Here is a 14,913-nt window from a genome sequence, read left to right as displayed (position 1 = left end):
AGATGTTTCAGCTGGTTACAATTTGCAATCCTCACCACTAGTTGCCACTAAATCCCCCTTTGAATATTTCTTCAACCACTGATAGGGTGATAAAAGGAACTGGAACATACTACATAATGTCCTATAGTTAAAAGCACAGGCAGTAGTGCTGGAATGCAATTAAATGTGCTTGAGTATTTCCTTTTTAAATTATGATTTTCAGAGGGAAATATTGTATCTTTAACTCCCCTTTGTTTATCTGATAGTGATAGTTTATATACAACACATTTGACCCTCATAAAATATGAAACACTGTTTTAGATTAAACTAACATATTGAAAAATAGTTACACTTCAATCCGCTGCAACATTAAATTGATGCTAATAATTCAATCATATGATAATTATAACATTGATAGGAGCTATTCTACCTTAATTTGCTAATAATATTTGTGCTTTTACTAACACAACATTATGAATGCAGGAGTTCCACTGCCCATTTTCCACTGCTGACAGACAGAAGCGTAAAGTGCACTGTAAAACTAATAGGAATGACACTTACTGACCTCTACTGGTTGGGCAACAAAGTGCATCACATGGAATTTCTACAGTCGCAGCTTGTCAAATAGGTTTTTATTCTTTCCAAAGTATAAAATACAAACAGCTGCTTGATACAGTGAAATACATAGAGGAGAAAAACAGAGGTTAAATAAGAAAAATGTTATACAGTACTTAATGGTTCATGCTGGGCACATAAAAAGTGTTTATCAGTAGCCATGTGGCACCTCTGTATCACATAAAACCAGTGCATACAGATTGGTGTGCGTGTTTCACTTAATGTTAAAAATATAACAGGCAACATAATTTAGCACTGAATTAAGTGGTTCAATTATTCCTCTGTGTGACCACATTAACACACAAGTTCAATCATGTTATAAATAAATCATTTACTAACAATACTAAATTGAAAAAAGCATGTCTCAGCTTACAAATGACAAGATAAGTAAATTACATTAATACCAATAACCTGTTACTATGAGAACAGGATTCAGAACAAAATTACATTCAGACTCATGTTGATGTCCTGATATGCCCCGACGCAAAACCATCCAGCGTGCTGCACATGCAGAGCTCGCAGTCCTATTACCATCCGGAATTGCCTCTATACTTTCAGTCTTCAGTTCTTTTAAGCACAGACACATACGGACACACACACACACACACACACACACACACACACACACTCAGAAGTCATCAGTTAACAGAGTTACATATATTTTCAACCACTCTGTTGAACTCCCCTGGTTGATCAGCATATACGTGGTGAGAGGCATCATCGATCAGCTGCACAGTGGAGAAAAAGAAGATAACAAAAACTGTCAGCACTCATACACTACCACATGGAGAAGAAAAAAAAATGAATTGAGTTAAAATTACACTAATTACAAGCTGAAGTGCACATTTTAGACCCCTAATTGGATAATATGTCCCTCATGACTCACCAGCACTCTGGTGTGGGCCTTGTTCCTAATCTGTACCACACTGTCCCCAGATGAGCTGTCCACCCAGGATCGTGCTCCATACAGCATGGTGAGGGGCATGGAGGGGGGCAGCAGGTGAATCCGCTGCAGCATGGGCCTCTTGGCCCAGCCCAGAGACTCTGACATGGCCCGGAAACCCACCTCACCACTGGGAACAGTAGGAGAGGAAAGAGAAAATGTGATACGAGATGGGTCAGCTTTTATCAGGCATTATGTTATGTAACTAAAAGTGTGATTAAAGCTGTATTTGGTCATTTCCATATATATATAATGTTTGTCGTATTTGCTGAAATTGTCACTATATGCTGACAGTAGTACATGAGACAGCTAATCTGCAAAAGAAAAAAATCATGTTCCTCTACCTCCTCCTTATGCTCCTAATGGCATTTGCTGAAAGACATTGCGCATGAACAAAGATAAAGTTTGTGACCTAGTCAGAATGTTGACAAAAGTCCAGCAAAAACCAAGCACTGCCCACAAGATGCAAATTTTCTCATTTTACAGCTAAACAGTACACTGAAATATGTTTCTGAAAACATTTAAAGCAAGAAATAGGTAATGCAGTAACAGAGTGTTAATTCATATTTAATCAGTGTTGCCCACTTTGAAAGTTTGACCGCAGTTCACTGGCAGTAATTGACGTGATTGACAGCGGCGCTAGAGACTCTGATTGGTTGTTTTTGTTCAGGTGTTGGATTCTTGCAAATGCCATTACAAGCACTATCAGGAGGCAGAGGAACATAATTTTCTTCACAGATTATGTACTATTGTCATTATATAGTGACAGTTGCAGCAAATATAACAAGAACTTATCTTTATTAGAGTGACCAAACACAGCTTAAAACACACTTGTGGATGCGTCAAGCATAAAAGCTACAGTTTATAACTTTAATACAAGAACAGGAGACAATTCAACTGTAAAAACAATTCATGTTGCTCTGTCTCCTTTAGTGCTCATGATGGCATTTGTAAGAACCCACCGCCCATGAATGAAAACAACCAATCAGAGCTGAGTAGTCTCTAACACAGCTGTCAATCAAGGTAATCAGTGTTCATGAACTGCAGTCAAACTGTCAATCTAGGCAGCGCTGATCAAATATGAATCAAGATCCTGTTACTTCAGTGCCTACTTCTCACCTCAGATGTCTTCAAAAACATATTTTAGTGTACTGTTTAGCTGTAAAGTGAGACAGTTTGCTTTGTCCAGTGAGCAGTGCAGTGTTTTCAACATGGCAGCTGGGTCACAAACTTTCTTTTACCTGTAAAAGCTAAACAGTATACTGAAACATGTTTATGAAACATTCGAGGCAAGAAAAAGGCAATGCAGTAAAAGAACCTTGATTCAGATTTGATCAGCGCTGACTAGTTTGACTGCAGTTTATGAGCCACGATTTACATGATTGACAGCTGTGTTAAAGACTCCTCAGCTCTGATTGGTTGTTTTCAATCACGCACCATTATGAGCACTACAAGGAAGCTGACTATCTGTCTCATGTACTACTGTCAGGATACAGTAACAGTTTCAGTTAAAATGACAGAGAGTTATTTCTAGCTTTCATGCTTGATTTATGCTTAATACATCCCAGAGTGTGTGCAAGTGTCCACATGGTCAAACTGACATCACACCATCAGACATGCCTATTTGCTAGGGGTCCCGTCCGTGCACATCCCTGTCCATGCACATCCAACATTTTCTAACTGCGCTGACACATATAGGCAGAGAACACAGAAAACCATGCAGAAGATGTGAGTTTTCGATACACTGCTTTGGGAAAATATCGGTCAGCTGCATGGAGGAACCCACATGGAGTATAAAAGATCCAAAATTCTCCCTGTTACGATTCTGTGTCAGCTCATGTCTGTAGAACCGTCCATGCAGAAAGCATAACTGAGGCTTAAGCGATGCATGTATTGGCTTACCTCGGGGTTTGTGCATTACAGTGGTAGATGTATTGCGTCATTGTGTCATCATCAAACAGATCTTCAAATTTCCTTTTGAAATCAGGACGGAATCTGTTCACCAAACCTGGACCTGAATCAATGACATACTGTAAGATGGGTGGAAATAATTACAATGTGGCATAGCACAGTTTTGGATAAACAGTAAGACATCTCACCCCATGGACCTGCTGCTCTGATGACAGCCAGGGGGTTGAAGAGGGAAACCACTGTTGCGATAGCTTTTACCCAGCGTGGAATAGGTGGCCTCCTCACCACCTCTGTCCTCTGATCTTGACCATCTTGGGTCTGTGTCTGGGGTCGCTCTGGGAAACCCCAGGGGTCCACCAGGATAAGATGTGACACTCTGCAAGAGGAGGGCACAATACATTACGAAAGCCCATCAACTGGCATTAATTTGTCTTTAAAAAAAAAATACACAGCATAAGGTGATGTGCATTGCTGTCTTTGTGAATACTACCACTAGGGGGTGCCAAAGTCAGGAATTTTCAAATTCTACACACAGCAGCTGCAGTTTCTTATTTTTTGCTTGTCTGAGCTATTAACACCACAATATGGAGGTACGATTAAAAAAGGAACCTTACAATATGGATTATTAATATCTGACATTTTCTCACCCATATCTTCATTTGTACATTTTTTTCCCCATGTTTTAGTACAGGTTTAAAGTGGCATAAGAAGATTTTTTGGCCACTTGGGGGCAGCAGAAAAAAAAAACTGTAAACACAGCACTGACACATTATCACCTTATGAAGTGGTTATGGTGAACATGTTGGCAAACAGTTGCCTATTTATACGTCTAGCTGACACAACAGAGAAATATAAGCAATCTTTTGGAGTCATGTTTCTGGACAAATGATAAATGTGAGATTATTCATTCTACTTGGAACCAAAACAAATGGCTGAAGAGCTGAGGGGAGCTACAGAGTTCGATGGTTATTCTAGTTATCTGGTGGTAATTCTACGTCTGTGTCAATACGAGTGCTCCCTTCATATTACACATAATAACTTTATCCACACTTAATATAAGAATATTGATTATTGCAGCTTTAAGTTTTGGAAAATGTGCTTATTTACTTCCTCGCTGAGAATTAAATGACAATATATCACTATTGTATCTGTATGGTAAAATGAAATTACAGTAAGCAGTCAATTAGCTTAGCATAAAGAATAGATACAGGGGAAAAACTAGCCTGGTTCATCCCAAAGGTAACAAAAGCCATCTACCAGCATCTCTTAGGATCACTAATTGACACTTTATATATCATTTGTTTGATCTGTTCAATAGCCCAAGTGTAAGAGTGACAAGTTGCGATTTTAGGGCGGGTTATGTTCTCTGCTTTTATTATTATTATCATGTTGCTAGCACTTGTATCAAGTAACCAACTTCATCAAAACTAAATCGTTAGAAGGGACAAAAACAAACAAACATCTGTTTTATCTAATACGATAAAGTTGTCAGTCTATTCATTTCTTTTATCTAATACGATAAAGTTGTCAGTCTATTCATTTCACTTCCGCCTTTTTTTTTTTTTTTTTTTTTTTTGCAGCAAAATGTATCTAGTAGACTGAAAACACAATTGATTATATTACTCTTGTAGGCTATTTAAAGTTTTATTTGTGTTTGTAATAATATTACTCTTGTAGGCTATTTAAAGTTTTATTTGTGTTTGTAATATTAATAATTTATATAATTAAATGAATTTATTATTACATTTATGATTATTATTATTATAATTAATTGGCACTGTGTGACGATACAATATTGCCATACAAAAATATTGTAATACTATGCTGTGTCAATTTTTTCCCCCCACCTCTAATGGAGGCTGGGAAAAATTATTACTGTCAATAGAGATCATATCTGACTGGCATGAATTTTGATTTTGACATATGTATATTTAAATCAATAGTATATATATTTATTATTCGACTGAAATTCAGTTTTCTTAATTTTAGATATGAGCTAGGTTAATATTTAATAAGACACACTCAATGCACAGTATCTGAATATCTGCCTTCACCAATGTGTTTCCACAGAACATGACTCACCGAAGTCCTTCATTCCAAAACAAAACACTAAATCACTTCCAGCTGTGAGTATTCTGTTCTACAGCTGCCCCTCATTATCTCATGTTTTACGTGGTGTCCCAGTAGTATTATTACCTAGAAGGGTACTGGATGGCGTAGGAGGTAGCCAGGTACCCCCCCAGACTGTGTCCCAGCAGAATCATGTTCTCCAGGCCTACAGACTGTCTCCACTGCTCAATGGAGTCGACAAACCGCTCCTCTGCCTTGGCAGCGTCTGAGGGGAAGGGAGGTCTAGAGCTCCTGCCAAAGCCCAAGAGGTCGAAGGCGTAAACAGGCCGTGACCGACTCAGCGCGTCTATGTTCCTGATCCACAGGCCTACCCCTCCTCCAAAGCCGTGGACCATCACCAGGGGAGTCTTTGTGGCTGGAGGAAAAAGACAGAGGCGTTACGTCATGGGTTATACAATGCATACAGAATCACAGCTGTTGCCTCCCAATAAACAAACAAACAGTGAGAGGGTGATACCTTGTTCTGCAGGTTTGTGCACCGCCTTGTTGGTGAGGGTCAGAGTCCATATTCGATCCTGGTTGGGCAGGGTCACAAACCGAGCCCATAGGTCATTCTGAATACCTGCCGTGACCAGTCATAGAGGAGTAATGATCAGTGCACCCTCAGTGGAGTTCTGTGTTTACAGCTGGTTACATAATGGTGTTGTATTACACTTGCAGAAGCTCGTAGATATTTCTTAAGAGTTAGCAGCTTTTATATGTCATTACAACTGATTAGCTACATTTGTATTAGTTCCCAGCATCTGTCAGTATACATCAAAACAATCTTACAAGCAAGAATCTTGGACTCTGTAGTCTTTAAAAGGGACATGGAGGTTGGACGCCAGGAAGGCCACCAGTTCCAGACTGAACTTGGCCTAATGAAAGAAACAAAAACACAGAAAGAAGAGATGGTAGATAGTGCAGGAATTAGTCACCGCATGCTGAATGTATACAAATGCTTCTGGGCCAAGTGCAAGGTTAGAGTCAGCGTTATCTGTTTGCGTGGAGCAGACACAGGCAGGAGTGTCAGGTTTCACGGCCATCATGATGTCAATCAAAGTCAGTGCCAGAACCCACAGCAGTGATGTAACTGTCAATATTCATTATGATTACCCGTGACCTCTTAAAAGTAATTCTTATTTACATTTCAGGTAGTTTACGCTGCTACATGAACAAAACATTTACAAAACAGATTATTGCCAACCTTTTTATTTTTAAGGAACTATGGAGGTGGGTAAACTGAGCTGAGGTGGCTTGACCCTGTACTTCCTCTGTGATAGGAGACAGAAAAAGGTCTGTCTTACATTTCTACCTCCACCATCAATACACCTGGTGCACCACCAGGGTTTCCACCTGTTATGCAGTCAAAGGGCAATTCAAATTTGCTGAGTCATTACAGGTGGTCATATCTCCAGTGAATGAAATGTTAAAGACCTGTTTAACAGGAATGGCACATTCAGACAATCCCATTGATTTAATCACTGGCCACTCCTGAAAGTTCCTAATGATAACCCTCATGTTCCTACAGTACTGATGCCTTACATTAAATTACAGTGAGACAGTTACTGGCAACTTTGTGATCATTTTATTCTGGTTTAACTTTTTTCCCCTCCTATTTCTGATGCATACAGCTTACTGATGACAGCATTTGTGTTATATCAGTAGTACATAGTTAGATGGCTGCACTTGAGAAATGATCTATGTGTTATCTCATATATCTAAAACACACCAAATATAAGATCATAATGTCCAAATTGATTTAAGGAACAATGACACAGCCCTTCAGTTAAGTATTACACAGAACCTATTAAATGTCTTAAAGGAGGAAAGCGACGCAATAAACACATTCAGTGTTTTAAAGTTTAGTTAGCGTGTCATGTAAGCAGACTAGCGGCGTGCTGGAGGAGATTGTATCCAGTTGTTTACCTTCCGAGTCACTTACTCTGTCTCACAATCGTTTTGCATCGGAGCTGTGGTTGTAGCAGGGTCCATTGGTTGACATATTCCGGTGACTACATTCAGTTAAATCAAACTGTGAGGCCGACAACACGGTTTGTACCTGCTTTTAAATGACACCTCCTCTGTAGGCTAGTTTCTAATGTTTTGTAACTCGTTCATTCCACGGATCAGCTGACCAACCACAAAGATGGTCTATCACGAAGATGCGTCACTCCTAACTGCTCCTCTAACTCGTTCACAGTCAATAAAAAACTAATGTACACCCTGTGTGGTTTATAAAAGTGATCAATTTACAATGTTTATTAGCCACAAACATCCAAATGGGCCAGTATTATAAGTAAGTATTATAATATTATAAGTATTATTTTATTGTATTGCTGCTGCTAATTTGCCTTTGTGTGAATCAGCCTAAGGATCTGTTCGTTACTTATCTATGGGGACGGAGTGGTGCAAAGTGGAGGAGGCATGTCAAATAATTTTTTGAGCACTGGGGAGGGACTTATGTTTTATGTTTTGGCTTTGGGAAGGGGCATACAAATGTAAAAGGTTGCATTTTGTATTTATCTTATCTTATCGCATTTTTTTGTCGTTTTTTTTTAAATGAAAATACCATCATTGCTAGAAATTGTGAAAACAAAAAAGTATCATTGAGTTTCCAAATATCCGACAGTCCTCGGACACATCATATGCACTAAGGCTTTTGTCTTGGGAAAAAAAAGGCTTAAAATAGTAATATGTCATCAAAATCACTTTATTCTATATCTCATTTAATTTATCAGCCCAAAAATGAACTGTTTGCATTAATTTACCAGCATGTAACTCTAGGATAACATCTTCAACATTAAACTTTTAACTATGAAACATCAAAGGGTGTGTTTTAAAAATCAAATATAATTTACAACAACGAAACAACGAAAAACATTTGTTGCTTCAGGGAGGGTTAAAACAACAACAACAAACAAAAATAACACCCGCCCACCCCCTCCTCTGATAAGTAAAGAACAGTCCCAAAGTCACGTCGGATTTTGTAAAATAATCTTTAAATTGGTCCATAGGGTACTGGGGCTCCTCTAGTACCAACAAAACATTGATGAGTTGAGAATGCAGTTGATGCAGCCGTATCTCGGAATACTAGCGGAGTGAATGCTCTTACTTATTTCTACCCATCTCTGATGTACAGTGGGAGGTGCCAAGGATCATTCTTTCCACAACGGGCCATTTTTCCATTCTCTCCGAGCGACTCGGAATATATTCGTTGTAACACCAAGGCCGCTTCCGGTTAATGAGGACACGTCACTCATTCGTTTGAGGAAGAGGAGTCGTGCAAACCTCGCTCATTGACCCCATTTTGTACAAATAAGACGGCTAAAACATGTCGAACTCAGTCATATCTGTTATTTCTCGGTTCCTAGAGGAGTACAGCTCCACGACGCCCAACAAGCTCAAAGTGGTGGATGCGTATCTGCTGTACATCTTGTTGACAGGAGCGCTGCAGTTCCTCTACTGTCTCCTCGTTGGCACCTTCCCCTTCAATAGCTTTCTGTCGGGCTTCATCTCATGTGTGGGAGCTTTCATTCTTGCAGGTAAATAGTTATTCAGTTAAATGTTATGTGTTGCCGGTGAATTATACAGTGCGATAGTCGCGAGGGTTTCAGTCAGTCTGGACTCGGGGCCCATTAGTGAACGTGTGTGCAGACACAAGTTAGCTAACCATGCTAAAGTCCAATGGCTCGAGTTGCAACTGTATAAAGAAATGATAAAAAAAAAAAAAAACAGAAAATAAATAATGCATGTACACTGAGCATGGATATGTTCATTCACCATTAGAATTAAAAAGTACGGCCAGTCTCCACTTTAGCCACTCTTAGCTAAGACTAGTCAACACAACAGTCCTCATTTCCTTGATTTGTGTTACGTTTTAATAAGAGTTGTTTAATCCATCTAGGTTTTATCACACCAACTAATTAGAAACTCCTTTGTATCACACAAAATATAAAATATAAAGCAATAAAACAGCATAAAAAAATACAGCCTCCATAACAATGTTAAGGCTGATTCATCATCTCTGCCAGGGTTAGACATTAACACCAGCCAACAGCCAAATGCTGGTAAAATACGTAAGTGGGTGCTTGATTGCAATAGCCAAAAAAACAGTGCTAATGTATCGAGTGGCTGGTAGATTTTGAAGTCCACCAGCCACAGTGGCAGGTGTACAAAAAGTTAATTTCCAACCCTGTCCTCTCTGTAACAGTTTCAGTAAGTACTGAACATTATAACTCTAATAAAGGTTGGATGTTTTGCAGGAATGTTACCTAGAAATTGTCAACAGGATGTACCTTTGAGTACTTCCTGGTAACAAAGAAGGACAGTCAAAACCCCGTTACTCAGAGCTCATATTGACGAATCTTCTGTAGATGACTTGCAAACTTCTCCATAAACAATTAGGCTAATTGAGAGAGACCGAGCATCTTGATTGATATGATGATCCTGACTGCATTGGACGGCATAATCAATCTATCTGATTAATCTTTGTCTCTAAAATGTCAGGAAACAATGAAAAATAGCTCATTATAATTCACCAGAGCTCATGATGAGCTAACAGACCAGAACTCAAAGATAATCCGTCTACAGTGATAGAAGTACAGCAACTTAACTTATGAATATCAGTGATTCAATTTGATACATTTTCTGCTGACTAATCAATTATTCGACTAATCGTTTCAGCCCCACTGCACAGTAACATCAACGTATGTCACATTTAAAGTTCAAGTAATATTTCATGAAGTGTTTCATAATTGTTTGTGAGTTTTTAAACCTTGGTAATCAGTTTTGAAAATATTGTCTGTCGCATTATTGTCATACAATCTGATTGTGGCTCCACTGAGGAAGATGTTTTAGTATTGAACTCCAATGTAGATCTAGGGAGAATGAATCAGACACCATTGCTCGTGTTATTCCTCTTGTTTCCAGATAGTATCAGGTTCAAACAAACTTTACAGATGCACCATAATTCTTAGAGACACCTGTCTGTACAAATGTAACCATGGAAGCAACAGCAGAGTTTCAGTGCTGAAGTTGATACACTTATAAGTTAATCAATTGATGATAACAACAAACAACTTAATTAATAATAAAATTATTTGTCAGTAACAGTCAAAATGTTGTCAATAATACCTAATCTTCTGTATCTTGTGCTTTTTTTCTTAGTATGTCTTCGTATCCAGATCAACCCACAGAACAAAGGAGACTTCCTGTCTATCTCTCCAGAGAGAGCCTTCGCTGACTTCCTGTTTGCTCACACCGTCCTCCATCTGGTTGTGATGAACTTCATTGGTTGAAGCAGACGTCCATCTAATTCACATTGTCCCCCTCTCAGAAGGTGTTGTATAATCCCATTGTTACAGTCTAGTTTTAGCCACAATAAAGAAATGAATGTGTTATTCTTTAATTTCATTTATTTTTAATTGATGTTTGAACACGTCTGACATCCAGCAGTCGTCACATTAAATTCTGTAGTTGCTTTTCCTTCCAGCTGTATATTTTACACTCCTCAGAGCATGACATTTTTGCAGCTGTTGTTTAAAACTACCTCATTGTTGAGTTGCAGCTAACACTTTCTGGAGCACACTGATTAATTAGACCTGAACATTTTTCAGCACTGACGTGGTTTCAAGGTCATGAGCGCCAAATAGTTTAAAAAGTGTGTTCCGTACTGTTGGTATCTTTTGAATAATGAGAAAAAAATGTAATTGGATGAGAAAATGTTTTTGGGAGGTGATGTGTGTGAGATATCCATTAGTGTTTATAGTGTCTCTCGATGGGCAGTAAATGGGAGATTTAATGAACTCCAAGGATGTTTATGTGGGCTTTTATGTAGATATATGCCTTACTGTGTTGGTTTATGGCTGTAAAACAAGAAATATACCCTTGTCCTTGGGGTGCTCTCAGTCACATTAACCATTCTTGCCAGTTCATCACTTCATTCTCAGTGGAATAGCTCCAGATAGTGCATGTGATAATACAGACTCCAGTTTAACTTCTCTGGGGAGATCCACATGATACCACATATTGCTTTTGCTCGGCAGGAAAACATTGTCACTGATTTTTTTAAGACTTGGAAAGCGCATACTGCATTCTCTTGTTTCTCATTTGCTTCTAAATAACTCCTTCCATAACCTCAGTGTCGCTTACTCAACGACCTCTTCTTTTTTTTTCCGTAGATGACAAAAAGAGATGTTATCAGAACTCCCCTCCAAGACATGAAGCTACATCTGCTTTTGTGCCACTGAGTTCCATCCCACAATCAACACTGAATTAGTTGCATCTTTTCATATGATGCGGTACAATTTTCTGACAGACGATTGATTTCTTGCATTCTTTTTTTTAATATTGATATTTGTAAAGCATTCCCTTTTGCACTGAGAAGAAATAAAAACAACTCAAATGGTGACCTTGACAATAATGAAGCTGTTCTTGAACTATTTTTTTAGTTTTTAGTTTTTTAAACACATGCATGATACTCTCCAAAAAAGTGTAAGTGTGAACAGGTGTCATTTCTGGTTAACAGAAAAAAAAAAAAAAAAAAAAAAAATGAAATAGATACATTTGTCCATAACAGGCTGAAAATAAGTTAAGCAATAAAGGCCATGCACTATATTTCATATTTGAACATTAAAAAATGTTATTTATTTTTAATATGAAATTATAAATACCCACCTAACTCCACTTTGTCAGAGTGACCTCTGAAGCACTTTTTTCATCAGGGTTTGGGGGATCTGCAAGCTACATTTTGAGTTGGCTACAGAAAAAGAAATATATGTTTAAAGACTGACAGGACAAAAACTGTAACAGGGAGAATTGCCAGGAAAAGGCTCCATGCCTTGTAGAACTTTTTTTGAACCCCACAGATTGCATCTCTTGCTTTTTTTTTAAAAGCCCGAAAAACCGAGACTAAAGTATATGCTTGTGCCAGTGAGAGTGAGCGTGTGCAGCACAGTGCCTATCATGCTAAGAGAGGGGGAAGCAAGAACATTGCACCCCAGAGCAATGAGAGGGTTTGCTGCTATTACTCGCTGTGGAATAACTGATGGAAACACATTCCAGCTCAGTTACTTGTGACTGTGCAGAGCCACTTACATTTGTCAAAGAAGGACCCGAGGGTAAATTTGAGCTGGTTTGGTCTTGGCGTTTGAATGTGAAGGCCAGTTTGAACTGGATATGAAAGTGCTTTGCATACAGAGATGAAAAACAGGCTGAATCAAGTTGGCACCTCAGGTTTTTCATGTAAAGGTCAGATCTAAATCTCTTTCTCTGTTGATTTAATAGCAGAGACAGAGTACTCTATCTGCCGACCTTTACCTATGAAATGGATACATTAGCACCAGTCCTTTTGAAAAGAGGTTAGGTTAGTTTAAAGTAGTGAGAGTGGTGATTCTGAGAACTGACACACCAGATACTAGACATGCAATCTGACGAATCTTAACAAGGAGCTGGGGATAATGCATTTCTATGGAGAGGTCTGAAATAATTTTCAACCTAATCAAGCCACTTATTAAATGTCTTGTCCTAGATATAGGGTAGGTAAAGGTAACTAGAAGCTACTTATTGTCAGTGCTGCAAGATGTATTTAGATCCTTCACCAAAGTGAAACTAGCGATACCATTCTGTAGAGATCACAAGTAAAAATCATTTCCATATATTTTTGTAGAATTGCTATTGGAGCATTTACATGTAAAACACATTTTTATATTGCTGCAATCAGATTCAAGCTACTTTATATACTGTACTATTTGGCATCAGTGGTGCCCCTAAGGTGGGGCCAAGGGGGTCTATGCCCCCTCAATAAAACTGCTGGCCCCCTCTGGGTGAAAAAAAAAAATTAAAAAGAAGTGTTTTTAAGATGCTGTGGCATGCTCATTCAAACACATTCTCACTCTAAACATAAATATATCAACGTTTGACCATGGATTTCCACGTCCAGATACAATGTGCAAGCTAGAAAATCCAGCCCGATCCCACCCGAGCCTTTGCATGTTCTGTCCAAGCCCGGCCAGGCCCGTCCCTTTAACTGTAATTACAAGCCTGAGCCCGGTTTAAACCCGACATTTCTTTTAAGGATATGAACGTGGACATTGAAGGCTGATTCCCGTCTTTCTTTCCATGGCAAGCCTTCGTCACGTGCCTCTTAAGGGTCCAGGTCCCCGTCTTTTTGTTGTCATGTACCAGCATTGTGCTGCCCTTGGTACACTTGACGAAGCCGACACACATGTTGTCACCACCGACAACTCACATGTGCATGGCCAGTGGCACCGTCAAGAGTTGCTGGTTCCATAGCCTAGGTCTATTATGAGGAGCCCGACCCGTCCGAGCCCAAGGATAGTGGCGGGAAATTAAGTGTCGGGTTCGGGCTCGGGCAGAGAATCTAAGCTCTACTGCAAGGTACCCTGGGTGCTTTGGTTGTTGACTTTCTGGGACGCCATGTTAAGTTCTGTTTGTTTGGAAGGAAATGTACAGTTTGCATACAGTCTCTTTCAAAATAAACGCACTACACTGGTGCAACACCGGGAATTGACGTTATTTTCAACAACAAAAGCACGTGGTTGGGCTTAGGACAAAAGAATAGGGTTTGGCTCTTTCATCTAAAGGGATGTGAACACCCCTCTCCCAGGTGGAAGTCAGTGTTTGTTGGACCTGTTCACCACCCCTCCTGCCTTCCCTTTCCCTTAACTTTCATTCTTGTCAAGCTGCATTTCCCCCTAATGCCTCCAAGCGCTCTTAAACTGTAACAGTGACCAGCCGTGTATCATGTCAATGTGAAAGGACGGCTTTGTTCATCTGAGGCAGCAAGTCACTGCCCAGGCACCGGATTTCGACAACTTCGGAGTGAGACTGGATTGGCTCTTTTTTGTAAGCTAGCTAGTGCAAAGGTATGGCATCTTTTAAAACTAGACAACCTAAGGCATCTATTGGTATCAACCATGTCAGCATAGGTTGTCTGAAAGGGGGCTAAATAACATCCCAAATTAAGGCAAAAGTTTGGCGAGGGAACCATTGGTATGGCCACTTTACAAAGGCGTCCATTGAACTCTCACCTCAAGATATCTGAATGAATATTGGTTCTGTGGGTTCTCACGAGTCTCCCCTAAACTTGAAAAGTCTTGTTTCCAGTAAATGTTTTGTTCCTTACAGTCAATTAACTTTAAAGCTGAAATTTCTCTTAAAGTGTGACCAGATGGTGAGGACTGGGACCATTTCAGATTTCAGAAAATTAATGGGAAGACCCACTCAAGCCAATTCAAAAAAAAGGGGAGTGAGGTCACACACACACAGCAAACAGCACTCAACCGTGAAAAAGAAGTGGAAGCTTGAAGAGCGAGGCCCCGGCTTAGACAGGC

At 39.4% G+C, this 14,913-nt stretch overlaps 2 protein-coding genes across 3 annotated transcripts; one reads left to right on the top strand and one right to left on the bottom strand.

Moving 5' to 3' along the window:
* Positions 1 to 592: 592 nt before the first annotated feature.
* On the bottom strand, positions 593 to 7,684 carry abhd4 (abhydrolase domain containing 4, N-acyl phospholipase B). 2 transcript variants are annotated; one of them, XM_050033341.1, is made up of 8 exons: positions 7,503 to 7,684; positions 6,350 to 6,435; positions 6,036 to 6,140; positions 5,645 to 5,933; positions 3,637 to 3,824; positions 3,440 to 3,551; positions 1,481 to 1,667; positions 593 to 1,322 (listed from the first exon to the last, which is right to left on the bottom strand). In XM_050033341.1, exons 1-8 carry the CDS (start codon positions 7,550 to 7,552, stop codon positions 1,233 to 1,235), a joined length of 1,107 nt encoding a protein of 368 aa, XP_049889298.1. In that variant the 5' UTR covers positions 7,553 to 7,684; the 3' UTR covers positions 593 to 1,232. The 2 variants fall into 2 exon arrangements, with proteins under 2 accessions (XP_049889298.1, XP_049889299.1); XM_050033342.1 differs by having other exon boundaries at positions 7,487 to 7,601.
* Positions 7,685 to 8,769: 1,085 nt separating this feature from the next.
* On the top strand, positions 8,770 to 11,981 carry dad1 (defender against cell death 1). Its single transcript, XM_050033346.1, has 3 exons — positions 8,770 to 9,102; positions 10,727 to 10,898; positions 11,740 to 11,981. The coding sequence occupies exons 1-2, from the start codon at positions 8,892 to 8,894 to the stop codon at positions 10,855 to 10,857; spliced, it is 342 nt and encodes a 113-aa protein (XP_049889303.1). The 5' UTR covers positions 8,770 to 8,891; the 3' UTR covers positions 10,858 to 10,898; positions 11,740 to 11,981.
* The last annotated feature ends 2,932 nt before the right edge of the window (positions 11,982 to 14,913 follow it).

The sequence above is a fragment of the Epinephelus moara genome, chromosome 21 (assembly GCF_006386435.1).
Source record: "Epinephelus moara isolate mb chromosome 21, YSFRI_EMoa_1.0, whole genome shotgun sequence".
In the NCBI taxonomy this organism is placed as follows: Eukaryota; Metazoa; Chordata; class Actinopteri; order Perciformes; family Serranidae; genus Epinephelus; species Epinephelus moara.
This window is presented reverse-complemented; position numbering and strand designations above follow the sequence as displayed.

Excerpts from the sequence above, each read along its gene's own strand:
- abhd4 (XM_050033341.1), bottom strand. The coding sequence starts at position 7,552 with ATGGACCCTGCTACAACCACAGCTCCGATGCAAAACGATTGTGAGACA. Across the intron at positions 6,436-7,502 it reads CAAAACGATTGTGAGACAGA|GCCAAGTTCAGTCTGGAACT; the intron begins GTAAGTGACTCG and ends TTCTTTCATTAG. Across the intron at positions 6,141-6,349 it reads AGAGTCCAAGATTCTTGCTT|GTATTCAGAATGACCTATGG; the intron begins GTAAGATTGTTT and ends TGGTCACGGCAG.
- dad1 (XM_050033346.1), top strand. The coding sequence starts at position 8,892 with ATGTCGAACTCAGTCATATCTGTTATTTCTCGGTTCCTAGAGGAGTAC. Across the intron at positions 9,103-10,726 it reads GGGAGCTTTCATTCTTGCAG|TATGTCTTCGTATCCAGATC; the intron begins GTAAATAGTTAT and ends TTTTTTTCTTAG.